Source organism: Oncorhynchus nerka, linkage group LG9a (assembly GCF_034236695.1).
Source record: "Oncorhynchus nerka isolate Pitt River linkage group LG9a, Oner_Uvic_2.0, whole genome shotgun sequence".
Lineage (NCBI taxonomy): Eukaryota > Metazoa > Chordata > Actinopteri > Salmoniformes > Salmonidae > Oncorhynchus > Oncorhynchus nerka.
In genome coordinates this window covers 1,038,717-1,058,336 of record NC_088404.1, presented here as the reverse complement: position 1 = coordinate 1,058,336, position 19,620 = coordinate 1,038,717, and the positions used below count along the sequence as shown (strand labels likewise).

Below are 19,620 nucleotides of genomic sequence, written 5' to 3'. Positions count from 1 at the left end.
TCAGTGATCAGGTGACCTGTCAGTGATAGATGAGGTAGTTATATGCATACTGTTAGGTTCTTATTTTTCATGGTAAATAACCACTAGAGAAGCTTTAACCAAGTTTAATTCTGCCCAAAGGTTCTGTAATTCAGACAACATTTGTCTCATCCAGATATTTATATCCCACTTCAGACACTTCTCCTTCTCTCCAATCCTTCTTATGATTTAACAGGAAAAGAGTAACAAGATCCCAAACCCTTATTACTCCCTTCAGGTGACCTGTCCTCACCTCCTGACCTCAACCCCTCCTTCACCTAATCTACAGATGTCCATCTGTGTCCCTTGTATCAACACATCTCTGTCCTCTCCTCCTGACCTCAACCCCTCCTTCACCTAATCCACAGATGTCCATCTGTCTCCCTTGTATCAACACATCTCTGTTCTGACCTCAACCCCTCCTTCACCTAATCTACAGATGTCCATCTGTCTCCCTTGTATCAACACATCTCTGTTCTGACCTCAACCCCTCCTTCACCTAATCCACAGATGTCCATCTGTCTCCCCTGTATCAACACGGTGCTCTGCTCCCGTCCCCCAACACATTCCACAGCTATCTGTCCTCCTACAGAGACATAAAACCCAGTCTCTTTCATTTACTGTCATTCATTTACTATCTCAATGTTCAAAGTTTAGCCAATTCCAACAATACAATCAGGGTTAAAGTGGCTGAGCAGCAGGATAAAAAAATAAATAGATAGTAGCAGCAACGCATGGCGTGTGTGTTAGCAGAGAGTCATGTGAATAGAGGCACTGCAGATAGTGTTGATGACTGGTCCGTCTGAACCACGCATGAACAAGGGAATCTATATTCGGAGAGTCTGTTTCTGTCCTGCCCTTGACTTTGGTGCAGGAGAGTCTGTTTCTGTCCTGCCCTTCACTTTGGTGCAGGAGAGTCTGTTTCTGTCCTGCCCTTCACTTTGGTGCAGGAGAGTCTGTTTCTGTCCTGCCCTTCACTTTGGTGCAGGAGAGTCTGTTTCTGTCCTGCCCTTCACTTTGGTGCAGGAGAGTCTGTTTCTGTCCTGCCCTTGACTTTGGTGCAGGGTATGTGATGTCCAGAGCCTCTTTGTTGCAAAACTCCCTGATCTTCTCAAAAAGATACGTTTGTCTAGCTGTGTCCAGTCCAGGTGGTGCCTGTACAGGCAGACCATCTATGGGAGGAAGGATGTCAGCGTTGTGCAGCAGCTGAAACCTGGTCCCGACTGAGTCTGAACGCTCCCTGGCGACAACAACACTAGGCTCCAGAGCATGGAAGCTGTAAAACAGTGAATAACAACATAATTGAGAAGACATTACAACCTTGCATAACAAGGATAAGAAGAATAACCTCATACAAGGCAAGGAAAATTATATTCACCTGAAGTGCTGGTCCTGCTTCATCAGGTGTTGTTGCCAGCCATAGCTTTCCACCAGCACCGTACCATCCTCCAGTCCAACCAGCTGTGGGATGTTGATCCCTGTCACAGTGCTGTTCTTCACAACACCAGCAATCTCAGACAAAGAGTTCACTCTGGTCTTTCTGAAGAGCTGCTCGATGAGGCCGAAGCACCAGTAGGGGGCAAACTTGGTGTGGCCTGTGATCAGGAAGTGAAGGTCCAGACTGTGGTGGAGCTTGTGAATGGTCCACCAGGTACAGTACCAGAGCACAAACGTGTTCTGGGTTTGCCCACTGCAGTTGTGAGGAGTTAAAAAGTCGATGGGACCAGGCTACATAGGGTCAGAAGGATAGTAGATGGACCTGGCTACATAGGGTCAGAAGGATAGTAGATGGGACCTGGCTACATAGGGTCAGAAGGATAGTAGATGGACCTGGCTACATAGGGTCAGGAGGATAGTAGATGGGACCTGGGTCAGGAGGATAGTAGATGGGACCTGGCTACATAGGGTCAGGAGGATAGTCGATGGACCTGGCTACATAGGGTCAGGAGGATAGTAGATGGGACCTGGCTACATAGGGTCAGGAGGATAGTAGATGGACCTGGCTACATAGGGCCAGAAGGATAGTAGATGGACCTGGCTACATAGGGTCAGGAGGATAGTAGATGGACCTGGCTACATAGGGCCAGAAGGATAGTAGATGGACCTGGCTACATAGGGTCAGGAGGATAGTAGATGGGACCTGGCTACATAGGGTCAGAAGGATAGTAGATGGACCTGGCTACATAGGGTCAGGAGGATAGTAGATGGGACCTGGGTCAGAAGGATAGTAGATGGGACCTGGCTACATAGGGCCAGAAGGATAGTAGATGGACCTGGCTACATAGGGCCAGAAGGATAGTAGATGGACCTGGCTACATAGGGCCAGAAGGATAGTAGATGGACCTGGCTACATAGGGTCAGGAGGATAGTAGATGGGACCTGGCTACATAGGGTCAGAAGGATAGTAGATGGACCTGGCTACATAGGGTCAGGAGGATAGTAGATGGGACCTGGGTCAGAAGGATAGTAGATGGGACCTGGCTACATAGGGTCAGAAGGATAGTAGATGGAACCTGGGTCAGAGGGTCAGAAGGATAGTAGATGGACCTGGCTACATAGGGCCAGAAGGATAGTAGATGGACCTGGCTACATAGGGTCAGAAGGATAGTAGATGGGACCTGGCTACATAGGGTCAGGAGGATAGTAGATGGACCTGGCTACATAGGGTCAGGAGGATAGTAGATGGGACCTGGCTACATAGGGTCAGGAGGATAGTAGATGGGACCTGGGTCAGGAGGATAGTAGATGGGACCTGGCTACATAGGGTCAGGAGGATAGTAGATGGGACCTGGCTACATAGGGTCAGAAGGATAGTAGATGGACCTGGCTACATAGGGTCAGAAGGATAGTAGATGGACCTGGCTACATAGGGTTAGAACAATAGTAGATGGACCTGGCTACATAGGGTCAGGAGGATAGTAGATGGGACCTGGGTCAGGAGGATAGTAGATGGACCTGGCTACATAGGGTCAGAAGGATAGTAGATGGGACCTGGGTCAGAAGGATAGTAGATGGGACCTGGGTCAGAAGGATAGTAGATGGACCTGGGTCAGAAGGATAGTAGATGGGACCTGGCTACATAGGGTCAGGAGGATAGTAGATGGGACCTGGCTACATAGGGTCAGAAGGATAGTAGATGGGACCTGGCTACATAGGGTCAGGAGGATAGTAGATGGGACCTGGGTCAGAAGGATAGTAGATGGACCTGGGTCAGAAGGATAGTAGATGGGACCTGGCTACATAGGGTCTGAAGGATAGTAGATGGACCTGGCTACATAGGGTCAGAAGGATAGTAGATGGACCTGGCTACATAGGGTCAGGAGGATAGTAGATGGACCTGGGTCAGAAGGATAGTAGATGGACCTTGCTACATAGGGTCTGAAGGATAGTAGATGGGAGCTGGCTACATAGGGTCAGAAGGATAGTAGATGGGACCTGGCTACATAGGGTCAGAAGGATAGTAGATGGGACCTGTCTACATAGGGTCAGAAGGATAGTAGATGGGACCTGGCTACATAGGGTCAGGAGGATAGTAGATGGACCTGGCTACATAGGGTCAGAAGGATAGTAGATGGACCTGGCTACATAGGGTCAGAAGGATAGTAGATGGGACCTGGCTACATAGGGTCAGAAGGATAGATGGACCTGGCTACATAGGGTCAGAAGGATAGTAGATGGGACCTGGCTACATAGGGTTCTCCTTGTATGAGGAGAGTCAGGTGTGTTCTACAGGTCTTTCTGATGGGAGCCATTAGACCATTCTCCTTGTATGAGGAGAGTCAGGTGTGTTCTACAGGTCTTTCTGATGGGAGGCATTATACCATTCTCCTTGTATGACTGGTGAGGAGAGTCTGGTGTGTTCTACAGGTCTTTCTGATGGGAGACATTATACCATTCTCCTTGTATGACTGGTGAGGAGAGACAGGTGTGTTCTACAGGTCTTTCTGATGGGAGGCATTATACCATTCTCCTTGTATGAGGAGAGTCAGGTGTGTTCTACAGGTCTTTCTGATGGGAGCCATTAGACGATTCTCCTTGTATGAGGAGAGTCAGGTGTGTTCTACAGGTCTTTCTGATGGGAGTCATTAGACCATTCTCCTTGTATGAGGAGAGTCAGGTGTGTTCTACAGGTCTTTCTGATGGGAGGCATTATACCATTCTCCTTGTATGAGGAGAGTCAGGTGTGTTCTACAGGTCTTTCTGATGGGAGACATTATACCATTCTCCTTGTATGAGGAGAGTCAGGTGTGTTCTACAGGTCTTTCTGATGGGAGACATTAGACCATTCTCCTTGTATGACTGGTGAGGAGAGTCAGGCGTGTTCTACAGGTCTTTCTGATGGGAGGCATTATACCATTCTCCTTGTATGAGGAGAGTCAGGTGTGTTCTACAGGTCTTTCTGATGGGAGACATTAGACCATTCTCCTTGTATGAGGAGAGTCGGGTGTGTTCTACAGGTCTTTCTGATGGGAGACATTATACCATTCTCCTTGTATGAGGAGAGTCAGGTGTGTTCTACAGGTCTTTCTGATGGGAGCCATTAGACCATTCTCCTTGTATGACTGGTGAGGAGAGACAGGTGTGTTCTACAGGTCTTTCTGATGGGAGGCATTATACCATTCTCCTTGTATGACTGGTGAGGAGAGACAGGTGTGTTCTACAGGTCTTTCTGATGGAGACATTAGACCATTCTCCTTGTATGAGGAGAGTCAGGTGTGTTCTACAGGTCTTTCTGATGGGAGGCATTATACCATTCTCCTTGTATGTGGAGAGTCAGGTGTGTTCTACAGGTCTTTCTGATGGAGACATTAGACCATTCTCCTTGTATGAGGAGAGTCAGGTGTGTTCTACAGGTCTTTCTGATGGGAGGCATTATACCATTCTCCTTGTATGTGGAGAGTCAGGTGTGTTCTACAGGTCTTTCTGATGGGAGCCATTAGACCATTCTCCTTGTATGAGGAGAGTCAGGTGTGTTCTACAGGTCTTTCTGATGGGAGACATTATACCATTCTCCTTGTATGAGGAGAGTCAGGTGTGTTCTACAGGTCTTTCTGATGGGAGCCATTAGACCATTATCCTTGTATGAGGAGAGTCAGGTGTGTTCTACAGGTCTTTCTGATGGGAGCCATTAGACCATTCTCCTTGTATGAGGAGAGTCAGGTGTGTTCTACAGGTCTTTCTGATGGGAGACATTATACCATTCTCCTTGTATGAGGAGAGTCAGGTGTGTTCTACAGGTCTTTCTGATGGGAGACATTATACCATTCTCCTTGTATGAGGAGAGTCAGGTGTGTTCTACAGGTCTTTCTGATGGGAGCCATTAGACCATTCTCCTTGTATGAGGAGAGTCAGGTGTGTTCTACAGGTCTTTCTGATGGGAGACATTATACCATTCTCCTTGTATGAGGAGAGTCAGGTGTGTTCTACAGGTCTTTCTGATGGGAGCCATTAGACCATTCTCCTTGTATGAGGAGAGTCAGGTGTGTTCTACAGGTCTTTCTGATGGGAGGCATTATACCATTCTCCTTGTATGACTGGTGAGGAGAGTCTGGTGTGTTCTACAGGTCTTTCTGATGGGAGCCATTATACCATTCTCCTTGTATGAGGAGAGTCAGGTGTGTTCTACAGGTCTTTCTGATGGGAGCCATTAGACCATTCTCCTTGTATGAGGAGAGTCAGGTGTGTTCTACAGGTCTTTCTGATGGGAGCCATTAGACCATTCTCCTTGTATGAGGAGAGTCAGGTGTGTTCTACAGGTCTTTCTGATGGGAGACATTATACCATTCTCCTTGTATGAGGAGAGTCAGGTGTGTTCTACAGGTCTTTCTGATGGGAGCCATTAGACCATTCTCCTTGTATGAGGAGAGTCAGGTGTGTTCTACAGGTCTTTCTGATGGGAGCCATTAGACCATTCTCCTTGTATGAGGAGAGTCAGGTGTGTTCTACAGGTCTTTCTGATGGGAGACATTATACCATTCTCCTTGTATGAGGAGAGTCAGGTGTGTTCTACTGATGCTGATACAAATAGTTTTGCTTTTTATACAGTAGATAGCCGTAATCACCGTCAGACACACTTGGCTAACTTGATGAGTCGTGTAATCATCTGTTCAGACATACTACCTAAACAGTGAACCTTAATCCTAATCCATAGTGTACTAGCAATTCAAACCGATTGTCATAGCTTGCTAAAGTTAGTCTACATTAGGCTATAACTAGCAATGTGAGATGGCATTCTGAGATAACATTACTACACACAGATCATAAACGCATTGTTAGCTAGCGAGCCAGTACTACACACAGATCATAAACGCATTGTTAGCTAGCGAGCCAGTACTACACACAGATCATAAACGCATTGTTAGCTAGCGAGCCAGTACTACACACAGATCATAAACGCATTGTTAGCTAGCGAACCAGCCATCTAACGTCAGCTAGCTGGCTAACAGTAAACTTTAATTTGCGATAAAAAAAATTTGGGCAAAATTAAAAATGCATAATATCTGAAACTATAGCTAGACTTTTACCCGTATACAGTTGAAGTCGGAAGTTTACATACACTTGTTAACAAACTATAGTTTTGGAAAGTATGTTAGGACATCTACTTCGTGCATGACACAAGTAATTTTTCCAACAATAGTTTACAGACAGATTATTTCACTTATAATTCACTGTATCACAATTCCAGTGGGTCAGAAGTTTACATACACTAAGTTGACTGTGCCTTTTAAACGGCTTGGAAAATTCCAGAAAATGTCATGGCTTTAGAAGCTTCTGATAGGCGAATTAACATAATTTGAGTCAATTGGAGGTGTACCTGTGGATGTATTTCAAGGCCTACGTTCAAACTCAGTGCCTCTTTGCTTGACATCATGGGAAAATCTAAATAAATCTGCCAAGACCTCAGAATAGAAATTGTAGACCTCCACAAGTCTGGTTCATCTTTGGGATCAATTTCCAAACGCCTGAAGTTACCACGTTCACCTGTACAAACAATAGTATGCAAGTATAAACACCATGGGACCATGCAGCCGTCATACCACTCAGGATGGAGACTCATTCTGTCTCCTAGAGATGAACGTACCTTGGTGCGAAAAGTGCGAATCAATCTCAGAACAACAGCAAAGGGCCTTGTGAAGATACTGGAGGAAACGGGTACAAGAGTATCTATATCCACAGTAAAACGAGTCCTATATCAACATAACCAGAAAGGCCGCTCAGCAAGGAAGAAGCCACTACTCCAACACCGCCATAAAAGCCAGACTACGGTTTGCAACTGCACATGGGGACAAAGATTGTACTTTTTGGAGAAATGTCCTCTGGTCTGATGAAACAAAAATAGAACTGTTTGGCCATAATGACCATCGTTATGTTTGGAGGAAAAAGGGGAGGCTTGCAAAACGAAGAACACCATCCCAACTGTGAAGCATGGGGGTGGCAGCATCATGTTGTGGGGGTGCTTTGCTGCAGGAGGGTCTGGTGCAGTCTGATGGCATTATGAGGCAGGAAAATGATGTGGATATATTGAAGCAACATCTCAAGACATCAGTCAGAAAGTTAATGCTTGGTCGCAAATGGGTCTTCCAAATGGACAATGACCCCAAGCATGCTTCCAAAGTTGTGGCAAAATGGCTCAAGGACCAGAAAGTCAAGGTATTGGAGTGGCCATAACAAAGCCCTGACCTTTAAATCCTATAGAAAATGTGTGGGCAGAACTGAAATAGCGTGTGCGAGCAAGGAGGCCTACATACCCTGACTCAGTTACACCAATCCAAACTCATCGTTTGGCATGTTTCAGCCCACTCACTGTCTCAGCTAATCATGGCTAGTGGGAAGGTTGCTGACTTTTTCTGTGGCTTAACCAACTAAGCTCGTAGTTTATAATGTTATTCGTATGTACAGATGGCATAAACCATTATTAAGGCACGTGAAGGTTAACATGTTCGAGAAGGTATTTCTGCAAAAAAAAAACGTTTTATACAAAAATAAAATACTTCCACGTTCAAAACGCCCTCCTACCGCTAGACTACCTGCCGCCCTCTTCCCGCTAGACTACCTGCCACCCTCTTCCCTCTAGGCTACCTGCCTCCCTCCTACCGCTAGGCTACCTGCCACCCTCTTCCTCTAGCGGGAAGAGGGCGGCAGGTAGCCTCCCTCCTAGCGGAAGAGAGAGGTCCTCCTACCGCTAGTCTAGCGGAAGAGGCGGCAGGTAGTCTACCGGTAGGAGTGCGTTTTGAGGGAAGTATTTTATTTTTGTATAAAACGTTTTTTTTTTGCAGAAATACCTTCCTACTGTTAACCTTCACGTGCCTTAATAATGGTTTATGCCATCTGTACATACGAATAACATTATAAACTACGAGCTTAGTTGGTTAACCTGCCTCCCTCTCCCCGCTAGGCTACCTGCCACCCTCTTACCTCTAGGCTACCTGCCTCCCTCTTCCCGCTAGGCTACCTGCCGCCCTCTTCCCGCTAGGCTACCTGCCGCCCTCTTCCCGCTAGGCTACCTGCCGCCCTCTTCCCGCTAGGCTACCTGCCTCCCTCTTACCGCTAGGCTACCTGCCTACCGCAACAATATTCTATTACCACTAGGCTACCTGCCTCCCGCTTGCCGCTAGGCTACCTGCAACCCTCTTCCCGCTAGGCTACCTGCCTCCCTCTTACCGCTAGGCTACCTGCCTCCCGCAACAATATTCTATTACCGCTAGGCTACCTGCCTCCCGCTTACTGCTAGGCTACCTGCCGCCCTCCTACCGCTAGGCTACCTGCCGCCATCAACAATGTTCTATTACTGCTAGGCTACCTGCCTCCCGCTTACTGCTAGGCTACCTGCCGCCCTCCTACCGCTAGGCTACCTGCCGCCATCAACAATATTCTATTACTGCTAGGCTACCTGCCGCCCTCCTACCGCTAGGCTACCTGCCTCCCGCAACAATATTCTATTACTGCTAGGCTACCTGCCGCCCTCCTACCGCTAGGCTACCTGCCTCCCGCAACAATATTCTATTACCGCTAGGCTACCTGCCTCCCGCTTGCCGCTAGGCTACCTGCAACCCTCTTACCGCTAGGCTACCTGCCTCCCTCTTACCGCTAGGCTACCTGCCTCCCGCAACAATATTCTATTACTGCTAGGCTACCTGCCGCCCTCCTACCGCTAGGCTACCTGCCGCCATCAACAATGTTCTATTACTGCTAGGCTACCTGCCTCCCGCTTACTGCTAGGCTACCTGCCGCCATCAACAATGTTCTATTACTGCTAGGCTACCTGCCGCCATCAACAATGTTCTATTACTGCTAGGCTACCTGCCGCCCTCCTACCGCTAGGCTACCTGCCGCCATCAACAATGTTTTATTACTGCTAGGCTACCTGCCGCCCTCCTACCGCTAGGCTACCTGCCGCCATCAACAATGTTCTATTACTGCTAGGCTACCTGCCGCCCTCCTACCGCTAGGCTACCTGCCGCCATCAACAATGTTCTATTACTGCTAGGCTACCTGCCGCCCTCCTACCGCTAGGCTACCTGCCTCCCTCTTCCCGCTAGGCTACCTGCCGCCCTCCTACCGCTAGGCTACCTGCCGCCATCAACAATGTTTTATTACTGCTAGGCTACCTGCCGCCCTCCTACCGCTAGGCTACCTGCCGCCATCAACAATGTTCTGCCGCTGCTAGGCTACCTGCAAAGGTAGTACGCCCTCCTACCGCTAGGCTACCTGCCGCCATCAACAATGTTCTATTACTGCTAGGCTACCTGCCGCCCTCCTACCGCTAGGCTACCTGCCGCCATCAACAATGTTTTATTACTGCTAGGCTACCTGCCGCCCTCCTACCGCTAGGCTACCTGCCGCCATCAACAATGTTCTATTACTGCTAGGCTACCTGCCGCCCTCCTACCGCTAGGCTACCTGCCGCCATCAACAATGTTCTATTACTGCTAGGCTACCTGCCGCCCTCCTACCGCTAGGCTACCTGCCTCCCTCTTCCCGCTAGGCTACCTGCCGCCCTCCTACCGCTAGGCTACCTGCCTCCCTCTTCCCGCTAGGCTACCTGCCTCCCTCTTCCCGCTAGGCTACCTGCCGCCATCAACAATGTTCTATTACTGCTAGGCTACCTGCCGCCCTCCTACCGCTAGGCTACCTGCCGCCCTCCTACTGCTAGGCTACCTGCCTCCCGCTTACTGCTAGGCTACCTGCCTCCCTCCTACTGCTAGGCTACCTGCCTCCCGCTTACTGCTAGGCTACCTGCCTCCCTCCTACTGCTAGGCTACCTGCCTCCCGCTTACTGCTAGGCTACCTGCCTCCCTCCTACTGCTAGGCTACCTGCCTCCCTCCTACTGCTAGGCTACCTGCCGCCTTCAATATTCTATTGTTATCTGATGTTGTGCTCGGCTCTGTTTGTCCTAGGGGGCGTTCCATCCGTCAACCCATGTGTACACCCAGATCGTGAAGAGGGTTATCGCCCACGCCAGACTCAGAGGCATCAGGGTCCTGGCTGAATTTGACTCCCCGGGACACACCCAGTCATGGGGCAAAGGTAGCACACACACCCTCAGTCATGAGGCAAAGGTAGCACACACACCCTCAGTCATGAGGCAAAGGTAGCACACACACCCTCAGTCATGAGGCAAAGGTAGCACACACACCCTCAGTCATGAGGCAAAGGTAGCACACACACCCTCAGTCATGAGGCAAAGGTAGCACACACACCCTCAGTCATGAGGCAAAGGTAGCACACACACCCTCAGTCATGAGGCAAAGGTAGCACACACACACACCCTCAGTCATGGAGAAAAGGTCTCACACACACACACCCTCAGTCATGGGGAAAAGGTCTCACACACACACACCCTCAGTCATGGGGCAAAGGTCACACACACACACACACACACCCTCAGTCATGGGGTAAAGGTCACACACACACACACCCTCAGTCATGGGGCAAAGGTCACACACACACACACACACACACACCCCTCAGTCATGGGGCAAAGGTCACACACACACACACCCTCAGTCATGGGGTAAAGGTCACACACACACACACCCCCTCAGTCATGGGGCAAAGGTCACACACACACACACACACAAAGGTAACACACACCTCAGTCATGGGGCAAAGGTCACACACACACACACCCTCAGTCATGGGGCAAAGGTCACACACACACACACACACCCTCAGTCATGGGGCAAAGGTCACACACACACACACCCTCAGTCATGGGGCAAAGGTCACACACACACACACCCTCAGTCATGGGGCAAAGGTCACACACACACACACACACCCTCAGTCATGGGGTAAAGGTAACACACACACACCCTCAGTCATGGGGCAAAGGTAACACACACACACACACACCCTCAGTCATGGGGTAAAGGTAACACACACACACACACCCTCAGTCATGGGGTAAAGGTCACACACACCCTCAGTCATGGGGCAAAGGTCACACACACACACACACACACACCCTCAGTCATGGGGTAAAGGTCTCACACACACACACACCCTCAGTCATGGGGTAAAGGTAACACACACACACACCCTCAGTCATGGGGCAAAGGTAACACACACACACACACACACCCTCAGTCATGGGGTAAAGGTAACACACACACACACCCCCTCAGTCATGGGGCAAAGGTAAAACACACACACACCCCCTCAGTCATGGGGCAAAGGTCACACACACACACACACCCTCAGTCATGGGGCAAAGGTCACACACACACACACCCTCAGTCATGGGGTAAAGGTAACACACACACACCCTCAGTCATGGGGTAAAGGTAACACACACACACACACCCTCAGTCATGGGGCGAAGGTAACACACACCCTCAGTCATGGGGCAAAGGTAACACACACACACACACACACCCTCAGTCATCAGCAAAGGTAACACACACACACACACACACACACAGTCATGGGGCAAAGGTAACACACACACACAGTCATGGGGCAAAGGTAACACACACACAGTCATGGGGCAAAGGTAACACACACAGTCATGGGGCAAAGGTAACACACACACAGTCATGGGGCAAAGGTCACACACACAGTCATGGGGCAAAGGTAACACACACACAGTCATGGGGCAAAGGTAACACACACACACACACACACAGTCATGGGGCAAAGGTAACACACACACACACAGTCATGGGGCAAAGGTAACACACACACAGTCATGGGGCAAAGGTAACACACACACAGTCATGGGGCAAAGGTAACACACACACACACAGTCATGGGGCAAAGGTAACACACACACAGTCATGGGGCAAAGGTAACACACACACACACAGTCATGGGGCAAAGGTAACACACACACAGTCATGGGGCAAAGGTAACACACACACACACACACAGTCATGGGGCAAAGGTAACACACACACAGTCATGGGGCAAAGGTAACACACACACAGTCATGGGGCAAAGGTAACACACACACAGTCATGGGGCAAAGGTAACACACACACAGTCATGGGGCAAAGGTAACACACACACAGTCATGGGGCAAAGGTAACACACACACAGTCATGGGGCAAAGGTAACACACACACAGTCATGGGGCAAAGGTAACACACACACAGTCATGGGGCAAAGGTAACACACACACAGTCATGGGGCAAAGGTAACACACACACAGTCATGGGGCAAAGGTAACACACACACAGTCATGGGGCAAAGGTAACACACACACAGTCATGGGGCAAAGGTAACACACACACAGTCATGGGGCAAAGGTAACACACACACAGTCATGGGGCAAAGGTAACACACACACAGTCATGGACTCTGCTTCTTTTTTAATTTTTTGTTTATTTATTTCACCTTTATTTAACCAGGTAGGCCAGTTGAGAACACCTTTATTTAACCAGGTAGGCCAGTTGAGAACACCTTTATTTAACCAGGTAGGCCAGTAGAGAACACCTTTATTTAACCAGGTAGGCCAGTAGAGAACACCTTTATTTAACCAGGTAGGCTAGTTGAGAACACCATTATTTAACCAGGTAGGCCAGTTGAGAACACCTTTATTTAACCAGGTAGGCCAGTTGAGAACACCATTATTTAACCAGGTCGGCCAGTTGAGAACACCTTTATTTAACCAGGTAGGCTAGTTGAGAACACCTTTATTTAACCAGGTAGGCTAGTTGAGAACACCTTTATTTAACCAGGTAGGCCAGTTGAGAACACCTTTATTTAACCAGGTAGGCCAGTTGAGAACACCTTTATTTAACCAGGTAGGCTAGTTGAGAACACCTTTATTTAACCAGGTAGGCTAGTTGAGAACACCTTTATTTAACCAGGTAGGCTAGTTGAGAACACCTTTATTTAACCAGGTAGGCTAGTTGAGAACACCTTTATTTAACCAGGTAGGCCAGTTGAGAACACCTTTATTTAACCAGGTAGGCCAGTGGAGAACACCTTTATTTAACCAGGTAGGCTAGTTGAGAACACCTTTATTTAACCAGGTAGGCCAGTTGAGAACACCTTTATTTAACCAGGTAGGCCAGTTGAGAACACCTTTATTTAACCAGGTAGGCCAGTTGAGAACACCTTTATTTAACCAGGTAGGCCAGTTGAGAACACCTTTATTTAACCAGGTAGGCTAGTTGAGAACACCTTTATTTAACCAGGTAGGCCAGTTGAGAACACCTTTATTTAACCAGGTAGGCCAGTTGAGAACACCTTTATTTAACCAGGTAGGCCAGTTGAGAACACCTTTATTTTCCCAGGTAGGCCAGTTGAGAACACCTTTATTTAACCAGGTAGGCCAGTTGAGAACACCATTATTTAACCAGGTCGGCCAGTTGAGAACACCTTTATTTAACCAGGTAGGCTAGTTGAGAACATCTTTATTTAACCAGGTAGGCTAGTTGAGAACACCTTTATTTAACCAGGTAGGCCAGTTGAGAACACCTTTATTTAACCAGGTAGGCCAGTTGAGAACACCTTTATTTAACCAGGTAGGCTAGTTGAGAACACCTTTATTTAACCAGGTAGGCTAGTTGAGAACACCTTTATTTAACCAGGTAGGCCAGTTGAGAACACCTTTATTTAACCAGGTAGGCCAGTTGAGAACACCTTTATTTAACCAGGTAGGCCAGTTGAGAACACCTTTATTTAACCAGGTAGGCCAGTGGAGAACACCTTTATTTAACCAGGTAGGCTAGTTGAGAACACCTTTATTTAACCAGGTAGGCCAGTTGAGAACACCTTTATTTAACCAGGTAGGCCAGTTGAGAACACCTTTATTTAACCAGGTAGGCCAGTTGAGAACACCTTTATTTAACCAGGTAGGCCAGTTGAGAACACCTTTATTTAACCAGGTAGGCCAGTTGAGAACACCTTTATTTAACCAGGTAGGCCAGTTGAGAACACCTTTATTTAACCAGGTAGGCCAGTTGAGAACACCTTTATTTAACCAGGTAGGTCAGTTGAGAACACCTTTATTTAACCAGGTAGGCCAGTTGAGAACACCTTTATTTAACCAGGTAGGCCAGTTGAGAACACCTTTATTTAACCAGGTAGGCCAGTTGAGAACACCTTTATTTAACCAGGTAGGCCAGTTGAGAACACCTTTATTTAACCAGGTAGGCCAGTTGAGAACACCTTTATTTAACCAGGTAGGCTAGTTGAGAACACCTTTATTTAACCAGGTAGGCCAGTTGAGAACACCTTTATTTAACCAGGTAGGCTAGTTGGGAACACCTTTATTTAACCAGGTAGGCCAGTTGAGAACACCTTTATTTAACCAGGTAGGCTAGTTGAGAACACCTTTATTTAACCAGGTAGGCCAGTTGAGAACACCTTTATTTAACCAGGTAGGCTAGTTGAGAACAAGTTCTCATTTACAACTGCGACCTGGCCAAGATAAAGCAAAGCAGTGAGACACATACAACAACACAGAGTTACACATGGAGTAAACAATTAACAAGTCAATAACACAGTAGAAGGAAAAAAAGTCTATATACATTGTGTGCAAAAGGCATGAGGAGGTAGGCGAATAATTACAATTTTGCAGATTAACACTGGAGTGATAAATGATCAGATGGTCATGTACAGGTAGAGATACTGGTGTGCAAAAGAGCAGAAAAGTAAATAAATAAAAACTGTATGGGGATGAGGTAGGTAAAGTCGGTGGGCTATTTACCGATGGACTATGAATTGCTAACTAGATTCATAACATTTTATGTTCTATGATAGAGGTTATAATGTCTTATATAGCCGTTATAAAGGTTTTATGACCGCACTCCCCAGGACAGCCCAGTCTCCTGACCCATCTCTCCCCACCCATAACCCCCTGACCCCTCTCTCCCCAGGACAGCCCGGTCTCCTGACCCATCTCTCCCCACCCATAACCCCCTGACCCCTCTCTCCCCAGGACAGCCCGGTCTCCTGACCCCTTTCTCCTCAGGACAGCCCGGTCTCCTGACCCATCTCTCCCCACCCATAACCCCCTGACCCCTTTCTCCTCAGGACAGCCCGGTCTCCTGACCCATCTCTCCCCACCCATAATCCCCTGACCCCTTTCTCCTCAGGACAGCCCGGTCTCCTGACCCCTTTCTCCTCGGGACAGCCCGGTACTTTTTCCCCCACTTGTTCTAACTAACCATACTTTAGCAATTAAATTGACTTTTGATACATAAGTATATGTTGTTAGGATCTAATCCTCAGAGTAAAACACTCAAAGGACACTATGAAAGCTTAACCAAGTTTATTTTGCCCAGAGGATCGATACAGCTGCATTAGACAAAACATGTTTCCACCACAAGTACATATACTCCAATTTAGGCCCTCCTTCTCTCCGATCCTTACATCTATTATGATTCGACAGGATGACGAAGTAATAGGGTAATAAACCATAATGTCTCCCTTAAGGGGATCTGACCTGACCTCAACCCCTCATTTGCCTAATCCACAGATATCCATCCTTATCCCCCATAGCAATCATGTGACTTCCTCCCATCCACCCAACACATTCCAAAGCCATCTGGCTTCAACAGATAACCGTTCACTTCTGATGTAAAAACAGTCTCTATCACCCCTCAGATACTATAGTCTTATCTGATATGTCATGTCTCTAGGATAGCAATGTTCCAAGTTTAACCCAGAATCCAACAATTTAAAACCAAATACTTTTAGACTTTTACTCTAGTATTTTACTGGGTATTTTACTGGGTATTTTACTGGGTGTTTAAGTTATCTTTTACTTTTACTCAAGTATGATAACTGGGTACTTTTTCCACCACTTGTTCTAACTAACCATAACCCCTTGACCCCTCTCTCCTCACCCATAACCCCTTGACCCCTCTCTCCTCACCCATAACCCCCTGACCCCTCTCTCCTCACCCATAACCCCCTGACCCCTCTCTCCTCACCCATAACCCCTGACCCCTCTCTCCCTCACCCATAACCCCCTGACCCCTCTCTCCTCACCCATAACCCCCTGACCCCTCTCTCCTCACCCATAACCCCCTGACCCCTCTCTCCTCAGGACAGCCCTGTCTCCTGACCCCTCTCTCCTCACCCATAACCCCCTGACCCCTCTCTCCTCAGGACAGCCCACTCTCCTGACCCCTCTCTCCCACCCATAACCCCCTGACCCCTCTCTCCCCACCCATAACCCCTGACCCCTCTCTCCCCACCCATAACCCCCTGACCCCTCTCTCCCCACCCATAACCCCCTGACCCCTCTCTCCTCAGGACAGCCCAGTCTCCTGACCCCTCTCTCCTCACCCATAACCCCCACCCACCCCTCTCTCCCCACCCATAACCCCCTGACCCCTCTCTCCCAGGACAGCCCAGTCTCCTGACCCCTCTCTCCTCAGGACAGCCCGGTCTCCTGACCCCTCTCTCCCCACCCATAACCCCCTGACCCCTCTCTCCTCAGGACAGCCCAGTCTCCTGACCCCTCTCTCCCCACCCATAACCCCCTGACCCCTCTCTCCTCAGGACAGCCCGGTCTCCTGACCCCTCTCTCCCCACCCATAACCCCCTGACCCCTCTCTCCTCAGGACAGCCCGGTCTCCTGACCCCTCTCTCCCCACCCACCCAACCCCCTGACCCCTCTCTCCTCAGGACAGCCCGGTCTCCTGACCCCTCTCCCCCACCCATAACCCCCTGACCCCTCTCTCCTCAGGACAGCCCAGTCTCCTGACCCCTCTCTCCCCACCCATAACCCCCTGACCCCTCTCTCCTCAGGACAGCCCGGTCTCCTGACCCCTCTCTCCCCACCCATAACCCCCTGACCCCTCTCTCCTCAGGACAGCCCGGTCACCTGACCCCTCTCTCCCCACACATAACACCCTGACCCCTCTCTCCTCAGGACAGCCCGGTCTCCTGACCCCTCTCTCCCCACCCATAACCCCCTGACCCCTCTCTCCTCAGGACAGCCCAGTCTCCTGACCCCTCTCTCCTCACCCATAACCCCCTGACCCCTCTCTCCCCACCCATAACCCCTGACCCCTCTCTCCTCAGGACAGCCCAGTCTCCTGACCCCTCTCTCCCCCTCAGGACAGCCCGGTCTCCCTGACCCCTCTCTCCCCACCCATAACCCCCTGACCCCTCTCTCCTCAGGACAGCCCAGTCTCCTGACCCCTCTCTCCCCACCCATAACCCCCTGACCCCTCTCTCCTCAGGACAGCCCGGTCTCCTGACCCCTCTCTCCCCACCCATAACCCCCTGACCCCTCTCTCCTCAGGACAGCCCGGTCTCCTGACCCCTCTCTCCCCACCCATAACCCCCCCTGACCCCTCTCTCCTCAGGACAGCCCGGTCACCTGACCCCTCTCTCCCCACACATAACACCCTGACCCCTCTCTCCTCAGGACAGCCCGGTCTCCTGACCCCTCTCTCCCCACCCATAACCCCCTGACCCCTCTCTTCTCAGGACAGCCCGGTCTCTTGACCCCTCTCTCCTCAGGACAGCCCGGTCTCCTGACCCCTCTCCCCCCCACCTATAACCCCTGACCCCTCTCTCCCAGGACACCCATAACCCCCCCCTGACCCCTCTCTCCTCAGGACAGCCCGGTCTCCTGACCCCTCTCTCCCCACCCATAACCCCTGACCCCTCTCTCCTCAGGACAGCCCGGTCTCCTGACCCCTCTCTCCCCACCCATAACCCCTGACCCCTCTCTCCTCAGGACAGCCCGGTCTCCTGACCCCTCTCTCCCCACCCATAACCCCCTGACCCCTCTCTCCTCAGGACAGCCCGGTCACCTGACCCCTCTCTCCCCACCCATAACCCCCTGACCCCTCTCTTCTCAGGACAGCCCGGTCTCCTGACCCCCTGCTATAAGGGCACAGTTCCCTCCGGGACGTTCGGTCCAGTGAACCCAGCCAACTCCTCCAGCTACCAGTTCATGACCCGCCTGTTCAAAGAGGTCACCTCAGTGTTTCCTGACTCTTACGTCCATCTGGGAGGGGACGAGGTAGACTTCACCTGCTGGTAGGTTGATGTTAAGGCTATACAAACTTGATTAACTGTTGACATTTTTTTTGAATAGTGAAGAAAGTGTGTATATATATCCAAAAGTAGTGTATCTCTTGATGCTGTGAGGACATAATTGTTGCTACTGTTCCGTTTGTTTTGTCAAGAGATGTGAAGAGGGTTGTCCGTTACAGTACATCTACTTTGTATGGTCTAACTTCCAATGTGTCAATACACACTGACTATACGAAACATTTGTATTGGTATTTATCAGGGATCACCATTAGTTCATGCCCATGCAGCAGCTACTCTTCCTGTCGTCCAAACACATTGAGGCACTTTCTTTACACATAACACAAAATATAAAACAGTACATCATGTAACAATATTACACCACTACATATCTACAATACTAAATGTATTGTACCACCATATCACATTATCAGAATGTACAGTACGCGTGTGTGTGCGCTAGCACTTAAGAGCCCTGCTCTTTCCATGACAGATTGACCAGGTGAAAGGTATGATCCCTTATTTATGTTACTTGTTAAATCCACTTCAATCAGTGTAGCTGAAGGGGAGGAGACGGGTTAAAGAAGGATTCTTCAGCCTTGAGACAATTGAGACATGGATTGTGTATTTGTGCCATTCAGAGGGTGAATGGGCAAGACAAGACATTTCAGTGCCTTTGAACGGGGTATGGTAGTAGGTGTCTTTGAACGGGGTATGGTAGTAGGTACCTTTGAACAGGGTATGGTAGTAGGTGCCTTTGAACGGGGTATGGTAGTAGGTGTCTTTGAACAGGGTACGGTAGTAGGTGGTAGTATGGTATGGTAGTAGGTGCCTTTGAACGGGGTACGGTAGTAGGTGTCTTTGAACAGGGTATGGTAGTAGGTGGTAGTATGGTATGGTAGTAGGTGTCTTTGAACAGGGTATGGTAGTAGGTGCCTTTGAACGGGGTACGGTAGTAGGTGTCTTTGAACAGGGTATGGTAGTAGGTGTCTTTGAACAGGGTATGGTAGTAGGTGTCTTTAAACGGGGTATGGTAGTAGGTGCCTTTGAACGGGGTATGGTAGTAGGTGCCTTTGAACAGGGGTATGGTAGTAGGTGTCTTTGAACGGGGTATGGTAGTAGGTGCCTTTGAACGGGGTACGGTAGTAGGT

At 49.3% G+C, this 19,620-nt stretch overlaps 1 protein-coding gene across 1 annotated transcript in view; it reads left to right on the top strand.

The window, feature by feature from the left end:
- The window catches only part of hexa (hexosaminidase A (alpha polypeptide)), a 64,247-nt gene that overhangs the window by 22,010 nt on the left and 22,617 nt on the right, over positions 1–19,620 (top strand). Inside the window, exons 7-8 of the mRNA XM_065022177.1 lie at positions 10,417–10,546; positions 18,295–18,475. Of these exons, the coding sequence (XP_064878249.1) occupies positions 10,417–10,546; positions 18,295–18,475 (311 nt within the window). The remainder of the gene's footprint in view (positions 1–10,416; positions 10,547–18,294; positions 18,476–19,620) is intronic.